Genomic DNA, 10,313 nt, shown 5'->3' on the forward strand with positions numbered 1-10,313 from the left:
TTTGCCGGTCAGTTCCTGGAACAGTGCAAAGCCTGTGCAACAAACAGGAAGGGACCTTTTTTTTTTTTTTTTTTTTTTTTTTGAAGGATCTGGCCTGCCTGTCAGTCCTACAAACAGAGTGAATTATGATTCTGGACCCAACTCCCTTTGAGGCTGTTTTAATACCGGTGAGGATGGCAAGGCTCACGATGTGGTTGCTGCTGACCCACCACTGACATTTTGTGTGTTCCCGACAGTGTGCTTTACGGCTCATCCTAAGGATGAGAATGTGAGATGCTAACTACTCCCGTGTGATCGTCCCTTCACAATGTGGGTAAACCAGACCATCATGCTGCACACTTGAACACATACAGTGATGTACCTAGGCTATTCTTCAATAAAATTGGACAGGAAAACAAAGGGAGAAAGACACAATCATCCCTACCCTTCAGATGGGATACTGATATTCTGGGAGGTTAAATTCCTTAGCTCGTGAAGTGGGTGGTGAGACTCCAATATTTTACTGATTCTTACCATTCCAATACTTTACTGATACTTAAATTCTTTTTTAGAAAGAGAGCATGCCTGGGGGGAGGGGCAGAGGAAAAGGGAGGGAGGGTGGGAGGGGGAGAGAGAGAGAGAGAGAGAGAGAATCCCAAGTGGGCTCCTTGGCCAGCACAGAGCCAGACACAGGGCTTGATCTCATGAACCATGAGATCACAACCTGAGCTGAAATCGAGAGTCGGGCGCTTAACCTACTGAGCCACCCAGGTGCCCCTTTACTGATCCTTTAAATAAATATTGTCCAAATATGGGAAAAGAAAAAGACAGAAGGAAATTAGAAAACAAAGCAACATCTTCTCTCCTGCTGTTTTGAATCCTCATAAAATGGACCACTGGCTCTTGCTCACCACGAATCACCCAAGATCTAGAACGAAGCCTGGAACTAAATGAATGTTTCACGTGAGTGAAATTTCGGTGTTGGAAAGTCACCTTGGCATGATGTCTGTGTTCTTCTTTGTAAATTTTTGTATTTACCTAATTTCTCACAAAGAGCTTGTATCTTATTTATACAAAAAACCCCACCCCATATAAAATTATATAATCATATGCATAAAGCAAAATAAAAGTGCGTCCAGGTTGGTACAGTGGCCTCAATCGACAGGTACTTTTAAAACACAAAGGCCCCATAGGAGACCGAATCTGCTTCGCCAGTGGGGCGATGTGATGGAAAGCCAATATGATTTTATGTGGGCAGGGTCTCAACTGTCCCTGGCCCACAGCAAGCAGAGGGCAAGAGAGAGGGAGAGCAAGAGAGAGGGAGAGCAAGAGAGAGGGAGAGCAAGAGAGAGGGAGAGCAAGAGAGAGGGAGAGCAAGAGAGAGGGAGAGCGAGTGAAAGAGAGACAGAGAAAGAGAGAAATTTTAAAGAACTTATTATGGAGGATATGGAGGATGGCAAGTTCAAAATCTGCATAATGGGCCCATCAGGCTGGAGACGAGGATGAGTCGATGTAGTTCAAGTACAAAGGCCATCTGCTGGTAGAATTCCCTTTTGCTTGGGGGAGGTCTGTTAGCAGACCTTCAACTGATTGGAGAAGGCCCACCCACATCATGGAGAGCATTCTGCTTTATCCAAAGTCCCCCAATTTAAACGTTAATCTCCTCCAAAAATACCTTCACAGAAATATCCGGAATAATATTTGACTACATATGTGGCCGCCCTGGTCCAGGCAAGTTGACACAAAATTAACCATGGAAAACGAGATTGAGCACCATCTCTGAGGGGATGCTCACCTCCCTTCCTGGAGTGAAAATCTTTGACCTTGGTGCATGGACACCTCACCTGTACATCCCATCTCAGAGTCAAAGAACACAAAAAAGTGTTGTGACACACTTTCAGGGATGTAAAATCATCTCATCTTCCCCTTTGCCTTGGAATCATACGAGTTCAATGCCACAGGCAGGAAAAAGCCTATCCTGACCTCCCATGAAGGCATCACGTGTTGTGGCACCAAGGTCTGTGAGGTGACACAGTGTCCTGTGACACTGGGACATCCAGGCTTTGCTGAGCCTGCAGAACTGACCTGGGTGTCTATTTCTTCTCAGTCCTGCCCCAGCCTTTTTCGTACACGTGCCAATATATATTTATTTTGCTTCACAGATCACCATTCACCCTCTTTTAGTGTGGGACACCAGAGCCGTACCCTCCTCCGTGCACACCCTTCGGCTTACGGGGCATCAGGGCTGAACAGCGTTCGTGAGTGCCCTTCAGCACGAAGGACACGACGCTCTCACTCTCCTCCATGGACACCATCTACCTTGTAGGACACCTGGCCCTCAGCCTCCTCTGTGAACACTCCCACCCCACCCCCCTGCGCTTTTGCCGTAGGATCTGCCTGGACATGAAACACACACAGGCGGAGATCTCCAGGCCTTCCTCCACCTGCTTATGCTGCCCACACCACTTCCTCCACATTTTCTAGAACAATCTACCTTACTGGTCTTCTCTCAGCTGAGCGTCTTGCCTGAGCTACTTCTCCAGGCCTCTCCTCTCATGGAGATCCTGTGCTAAGTGACACAGATGGCAAACTCTTTTCTTGGCCATTTGGACACACTTGTTAAATGAAGGGAAGTTCAAGCCCAAAAGTGACTCCTCTGGTAACAAATGGGGTTCGCTCAGGGTCACATTGTCCCCAGAAAGGAAAACGCTTGTGTCCTGTCCTAAACTGCACCATGGCTGGACTGGCAGTGAACTTTTTGGCTCTGGCCTCCCTCATCCCTCTCCTGGCTCTGAGATCTAATGGCCTGCCTCCAGGTGACCCCCACTTGGTCACATCATCGCATGGCTGCCCCTCGTGCTCCGTTCTTGGTACCCAATCTCATCCCTGGCTTTGCCTTTTCAACATGGCTGCCTGGCTCTTTACACCCATAGTTCTATTTCACCCTCTGACTTACTCTTCTCTGGGTTCCTAAACAGAACTAGCTCACCCAGGTGACGTCCAGCCTCTTGGATGTCATCCTGGGATCAATTTGTTTGCTCAGTGTCTTTGCCAGCGATGCCCATGGCCTCTGCGTCTGACCTCTGTTGTCAAATGACCTGCCACCGTCAGACCTCATGGTCATATGTCCAAGGCAAGTCATGGCCAGCCAGGTAGTATCCAAGTCCCAGCCTCCCCTACACGCACACACACACAGACACACACACACACACACACCCCATTCTGTGCATGGCCACCCTCCTGGCTCTTTTCACTTCATCCATTTCACTTATACTGTGGGGGCAATGAGGGCAATGGTAACTTTCTCATAAGGGATCTGGACAGAGAAAGTTCTGCCAACATATTTGGGGGCCTTGCCTTCCTAGGTTCCCTATGTCCCCTTGGAGCTGGGTGGACACACAGAGCCATGCTGAGGTGTTTGTGGATGCTGACCCCTCCTGTCTATGGTAAGACCCTGCCTCTGTGCCCCCAGCTTCCTGCCTGGGGCTGCCTGGCAGGGTAGATGAGGGGGCGGCTCTGAGTGCCAGCTGGGCAGGAAGCAACACCAATGAGACACCCACACACAGAAGAGGTCCTCTCACACCCAGCTCACAACCCTCAGGGACGCTTGCCTGCATATGTCCATATTTTCTTAGGACAGAAGATACACCTGTGAAATGTCCCTAGCATCCCTCCCCCCCGCCTCCTGTCCTGTTCTGGGACAGAAGCCAGCAAAGATGACCCATCCCAACTCCATTCTCAGACCACAGTTCTCCGACTCAGCTTCTTTGGATTCAATAGTAGTGAATTTTATCCACTTTATTCAGGAACAACTGGATTCCAGGCTCGCAGAGCCTGGCCCCGTCTCTACTCGGCTGTGGGGTTGAAGACTTTGCCCATGAGGAGAGCTCTTTGAGTCATCCAGTCCTCCACGAGCAGGAAGAAGGGTCTGTTGAATTTCACCACCAAGGGGGCTGCCGTATGTGTGTGAAGGGGGATGACGTTATCCGAGTTCACGTCCTTGAGGGCGTCCATCTTGCCCTCCTTGCTCACCTCCATCGTGGCTTCATGCATCGCCTGGGGAGAAGCAGGTCCCGTCTCAGCTCTGGGAGTGAGCTCGCTCAGCCGGCTGAAGCACAAGTCAGGGCGCATGCCCAGCCGGCCCAGTGCGGCCCGGGGCAAGGAGGCCAGCTCCCTCCACGGCTGACGGCAGGTGGGGGGAAGCTGGCTCCCATTCCTGAAGAACCACCCAAGGCTCTGGGCTGTCTGACCCGCCCTTGAGGGTGAGGTGCCTCAGGGAGGGGTTCACACTAACTGCTGACTTCGGTCTCCCCCAGTGTAGCCTGACAGTTGGAGGAGTTTGGTTGTTTACAAGGGAGGAAAGGGGGATTAGGACTCAGAGGGAAGTGCGGTGGTCTGAAGGCTTAGGCAAAAATCCTGTAGAATCACTGAGGGGGGAGCCTTTCTAAAGCTTCAGGAAGGATGTGGTGGAGAGAAAGGGAAGGGGCTAGTTTTTCCTGTCTGTGTCCGAGCACGGACAGTTTCCCCTCCGTGTGGGAGCACTTGTACCTGAGTACCCACGTCCGCCCCTCTGATCTACAGGAGGCCCTGCCGGGGATGTGGCCACATTGCTCCGATCTGTGGCATCCTTCAGACCTGGCCCCACACCCCCACGCGGGGGGGGGCTTGCCCAGCGGATTCTGGGTGAATTGAACACAGTAGGGAGAGCTTATACCCCTTGGGCCCTGGGAGAACTGCACCCCAGCCAGGTCCCGGCCGGGGGACCTCCACGCAGTGTCTTCTGTGAGTGACAGCTCGCTCATCTCTCAGTTAGAGCACAGACCCTGTCCCCTCCCCCAAGGTCACTGGGAGAATCAGGTCACTGGAAACGTGCTTTGCGGTCTGTCAAGAGCTGTACGATGGTGAGGATTGCGATCGCTACTTACGTTCTGGGCGATGTGTTACGGGGAGGCCCAGAGCAGCCGGCCAGGCAGTGACCTTGGTGGAGTAATTGGAGGGCAGCGTCTTGTGCCCACAAATGCAGCAGGGCGTCTGGAGATCTAACAGGTGCCTCAGGTTGGCAGAGCCGGTCCCTGCTTGATCATCCGCACCCTCTGCTCCTCCGTCTCTCCTACCACCAGCTGGAGCTGGAGCCTCTCTGACTCTTCCTTCCCTGTACCTGTCTGTCTTCAAAATGCACACAGAGCCTCCGCACCACGGCTAACACTCCCACCAAGGCCCCTTCAAGCTATGTTCACCCCTCCCCTGGGTTATCAGCCACGCTTCCTCCTCACTGCAGAGCGTAGTCTTTTAAAACTTCTTTTTAACATGTACTCATTTTTGAGAGACAGAGAGAGACAGAGCACGAGTAGGGGAGGAGCAGAGAGAGAGGGAGACACAGAATCCAAAGCAAGCTCCAGGCTCCGAGCTGTCAGCACAGAGCCTGACACGGGGCTCGAACTCACTGACTGCAAGATCATGACCTGAGCTGGAGCTGGATGCTCAATTGACTGAGCCCCCCTGAAGCCCCAAGCGTGGTCTTTTATAAAACACACATCAGCTCGTGGCAGCCTCGGTGGTCTCCCACGTCAGTCAGAGCAGACCCCAGGCCTGTGCTGGACCTGCGGACCCATGAGGCCCACCCTGCCTGATTTCCACACTCACCGCCCACTTCTCTGGGGCTCACGCACCATTTTAGCTGCGTGGGCCTCCTTGGGCTCCTCAGGGAAGTCAAGCCCACGTCTCCCTCAGGATGCACTCGTTCCTTTTGTCTGGGACATGCATCCCCTCGATGTCCCCTTCCCCTCTTCTTTCCTTCTTCAGGCCTCTGCCTGAGGCCTTTCCTGGCCAGCTCTCCCCAAGTCGCCCACCGCACCCCAACACACTGTTCACAGTAGCTTTGTTTCCTGCCTTCACAGAACATGTCACTGGTTGACGTGACACGGACCTATCTGCTGGCATGCTCACTGTCTGACCCTGTCAGGAGAGTGGAACGTCCATGAGGGTAAGACTGTGGCTGTCTTGCTCACCACTGCATCCCCACAGCCTCCAAAGATGGAGTTACTTGTGAAGGTCCAATTACTTGTGAAGGTCTGCATGACTGAAAAATCCCTAGAGCCAATGGACCAAGGCAGATAAGATTTATAACTGCTATTTTTTGAAATTTGTTATTCTTTTTTTAATGTTTATTTATTTTTGAGAGAGAGAGAGAGAGTGGGAGAAGGACAGACAGAGAGAGACAGAGATACAGAATCCAAAGTGGGCTCTAGGCTCTGAGCTGTCAGCACACAGCCCAATGTGGGGCTCGAACCCACAAGTCATGAGATCACAACCAGAGATGAAGTCAGACGCTCAACTGGCTGAGCCACCCAGGCACCCCTGAAAAATTGGTTTTCAATCAGAACTGCTGTGGGTAACACAGAAACTCTAGAAATTGCTCTCCTCACCTCAAAAATAGCTGGGAAATCCTCCTCTGTGATTCCGGAGAAGTCTGCTGCTGTAGTAAACACATTTCTGATGCCCATCTTGGGAAGCAGTTTTTTTAAGTCTATCTTGGAGGAGATCTTGAACTTGGGCATAATTAAGTGCACCAATCTGTTAAGAGTGAAAACCCCAAGGAAGCTGAAATATGTCTCTCTCCTAGGTCCAGGGGAAGAATTTTGCTTGGGCTTTAAGGCCTCTTTGAAGGGCAAGGAGAGAAAACGTGGAGCATGACTGTGTGTATGCTGAGGGATGGATGGTGCTAGAGCACAGGCTGCAACCAAACAAATCACTTGCCCTTAAAATATACCTTACTCTTCGAGCTATGTCCTCCCCATCACAGAGAAGAGGAGGGTCAGGCCAGAGGATCCAGCTCTGTGTCCCTGCAACCCTTCAGGTATAGGCAGGGGCTGAATTTGGCAGTGACCAGAAATATGGCATAGGAGATCTAGTGCACAGTGCTATCCTTCCCCTCTGCCCTTCGTGTTGCTCACAGAGCAATACATTTTAGCTTGTGCCAATGTGATGGTAAGCTTCCAACTGGATAGTAACGCAGTTATCAGTTGGGTTCCTCTATTGGTGTGCTCTCCCCTCCCCATCCCAACAACGACATTGCATCAAGTATGGCTGTGGCAGATGATGGCACATAGGCTCTGCCGGGGCCCTCAACCACAGCAGATTCGGCCTGGGAAATAGTCGAGGCTCCTACACGGCATGGGGCAAATGCTATTTGGACATTTCTTCCCAGTCTACACATTTACTGCCTGAAGACTGCCCCTGCTCCCACCAAGATCAGTGAGTGGGCCATCGGGAATCATGCTTTCATAATGGAATCTGTCTATCTCTGATTGGGCTGTGGTGGATATTGTACCTAAGCTGGATCAATCCAATTTTCCCTTCCGGGAATACGTAACTGGGACAGAAATATGTTGGTTTCACTCTCGAGTGGAGCATTTACTTGACTGGAAAAGAGCCATGGCTGCCCACAATGGTCTCAGCTTAAAATTTACCTCTTGGGATCCTTCCCTGATCATCATACTTAATTAAGATCTCCAGTTAATACCACACCACAGAATCCTCTCTTCTATCACTCTACTCATTCTCTGCATAGCTTTTACTGCAATTTGAATTTATACCTTTATTAGTTGACTCACTGCTTCTCCGACCAGACTGAAAATCCCACAATGACAGAGACATGTTTGGCTAGCCATTCTATTCCCAGTACCGAGTGGTGTCTGGCATGGAATGGATGCTCAGAAAATACGTGTTGGGTGAGTAAACCACCTGCTGAATTGGTGAAAGCTGGTTCGCAGAGCTAGAGAAGTTAGGAGCAAGGATGAGTGTGATATCAGGGAAATGGGATTCCTCATGATGTTGCTGTCCCTCCTCTAATCCCTCATGACACCCAGCTGAATTTATCCCCTTATGTGTATCTTTCCAATACATTCCTTTCTTTACCCCCTTGAGCTTGTATGAAATGGGTTTCTGATACATGCAGCCAGAGGAACCATAATTAAGACAGTTTAAGGGGCGTCCAGCTGGTTACGGAAGCCAGGCCACCATTCTTCCTGCTTCGCTTGTTTCATTTTCCACAAAGATGCTAGGAGATAAGCAGACATTCAGTTCCCCACAAATAAGACCTTTGCACAGAGGAAGTGAGATCTGAGCAAAATTTCAATGTGAATCTAGAATGTTCCTCCAGAGTAGCTTACCTCATGTCACTGGATTTCAGAAGTGTAGCTTTTTGAACAATCATGTCTTTTATAGCAGGGTCGGGCTTTCCTACATCTGGGAGCATAAGGACTATGGACATGTTTCCAATGTAAGGGATTTTGACCATTGTAGCAAACAGCTCCTCCGATCGGCTATAGATCATTTGTTCTGTCTTCCACATCATGTCTACCTGCACTGTGGTGTGCTCGTCCACAAAGAAGTTCTCCTTGTACATGAGGTGTGTATGAAAAGCCATTTCCCAAATACCTAGGGGAATCAGGAAGGAAAAAGTCAAAGAGTGACCTGTTGGAGAAGGCATCAACACCCACATGTTTGGAGGACCCCGGAGGTGATCATCTAGAGAAGGAAGCACTCCTTCCAGTGATGCCTTGACCTCAGTGAACAGAATATTTAAAATTCCAGATTGATGCAAAGGAAAGACAGGCAAACACATGAATTTTGAAAATATTCACCATAGGATTTCTTTAAATCTGTATTCCTCAGAAGATGTTTACCAAACATTACCTGCCTCTGGACCTATAGCACCAAGAAAGGATTTTGCTGTCAAAGAATTTGGGAACCATTGATCACAACATCCTTCTTTGAAAACTCTCCATGCCTTTTAGTGTATTAAGAGATCTAAGAAGTCCTATGACAAAGAAATCTGTTTGAAATGGTTTTACTTATCCAAGGAGGGACAATTTTCATCAGAAAAACATACACCTCATGCGTATGGTTGTCCACACACTCCTGCATACAGTATTTTTCTACCATCAAGAGTTACTCCATTTTACTCCAAAATATCTTAAGTATGACAAATGATATGACGGAGAGGGTTGGGAGCAGAAATGCTTAACAATGGTGGACAACACAATGAAATTAAAGCAAATTAAAAAGTTTTGGATCTGCTGGTCTATGGAAAATGGGGTAGAAGTACAAAAACTACATATTTTTCTGATTGAAATCTTTTAGGAAGCCCAAGGGCAGAGGTTACCCCCAAACAGAATTCATGCACTTGATAAACCTTACCTTTGAAGAAGACATAGTTAACAAGAAACAGAAAGGTGTGAGGGTTCAGAGAGGTGATGAATTCCTTGGTCCTCTTGTGCATTTTGTCAGCCACGAAGTGGTTGATTTGCTTCTTGGTTTTTTCTGCATCTCGAAAGTCAATCATGTGGGCCTTCACATCATATATGCCCTCTGTGTCCCACAGAAACATCGAGGTGATCTGCCTGTTGCCATCGATAAAGAGGATGTCCCTGTGCCTCAGATGTCCCTCCCTATTCAGCTGGCTCAGCATTTGGACGACACTCTGGAACCCCTGGTGGATGTCCCACACCCTGATGACTTTGAGGTCAAATCCAAGGCCCTTCAGGAGGTTAGTGAGTGTTGTGGATCGTGTCCCCAGGGAAACCATGGCCAATGAGGCAGAGATACTCAGAGGGGAGAAGACGATATTCTTTCTGGGATGCTCCATTAACAGAGCCTTGAATAACTTGTGGGCGAAAGCCTTATTGCCAGCTTCTATCTTGTAGTGCAGAGGTGAAACTTCCCGTGGTGAGACTGGGTAAATATTCCATTCTGATTTTTGTTTCATGTCACAGAAGAGGCCATTAAAAAGGCTACAGAGGATGAGGGCCAGAGAGAGAGCCAGGTGCATTTTCCTACAGGACATTTCTGCTTCAATCCAGGAAGCTGTCATTGGAAGGGAAAGGTATGGGGGTGAACATTCCCTGGAACGTGTTCTCAATGTGGAGGGGCTTGAAAACGGCCCATTATTACCTCAGGGCTGTTCCCCTGGCTGGGGTTACTATTAGTCCTTGACTGGAAGATGCTAACAAAGGCTAATGAGGAAAGGCTAAAGCGTTCTGGAACATGACTTTAGACACATTAAAGATCAGTGACCTGATGACGGGGATCCAATTCCGCCTCTGGCCTGTACTGTAGGTGGGTCTTTATGCAAGTCACTTTCCCATCCTGGCCCTAGAGCCTCTTGTCACTATGACTTAATAGGATTTTGAGAGCCACTCTGCACTGGGGTTTCTTTTTCTTTTTCTTTCTCCCTCCTTCCTTCCTTTCTTCCTCCCCTCCCCTCCCCTCCCCCTCCCCTTCCCTCCCCCTCCCCTCCCCCTCCCCTTCCCTCCCCCTCCCCTCCCCCTCCC

General features: G+C 49.5%; 1 protein-coding gene across 1 annotated transcript; it reads right to left on the reverse strand.

The window, feature by feature from the left end:
• Positions 1–3,825: 3,825 nt before the first annotated feature.
• On the reverse strand, positions 3,826–9,568 carry LOC120246905 (uteroferrin-associated basic protein 2-like). Its single transcript, XM_039254553.1, has 3 exons — positions 9,181–9,568; positions 8,151–8,418; positions 3,826–4,195 (listed from the first exon to the last, which is right to left on the reverse strand). Exons 1-3 carry the CDS (start codon positions 9,566–9,568, stop codon positions 3,826–3,828), a joined length of 1,026 nt encoding a protein of 341 aa, XP_039110484.1.
• Between the last annotated feature and the right edge of the window lie 745 nt (positions 9,569–10,313).

Source organism: Hyaena hyaena, unplaced genomic scaffold (genome assembly GCF_003009895.1).
Source record: "Hyaena hyaena isolate Hyena2069 unplaced genomic scaffold, ASM300989v1 scaffold_493, whole genome shotgun sequence".
In the NCBI taxonomy this organism is placed as follows: Eukaryota; Metazoa; Chordata; class Mammalia; order Carnivora; family Hyaenidae; genus Hyaena; species Hyaena hyaena.

What these genes read in the sequence shown, in the direction of transcription:
- LOC120246905 (XM_039254553.1), bottom strand. Translation starts at nt 9,568, where the DNA reads ATGGTTTCCCTGGGGACACGATCCACAACACTCACTAACCTCCTGAAG. An exon ending in TAACTATGTCTTCTTCAAAG is followed by an intron (nt 8,419 to 9,180) that starts GTAAGGTTTATC and finishes TGATTCCCCTAG; the next exon opens with GTATTTGGGAAATGGCTTTT. An exon ending in CTGAAATCCAGTGACATGAG is followed by an intron (nt 4,196 to 8,150) that starts GTAAGCTACTCT and finishes GTGGTTCTTCAG; the next exon opens with GAATGGGAGCCAGCTTCCCC.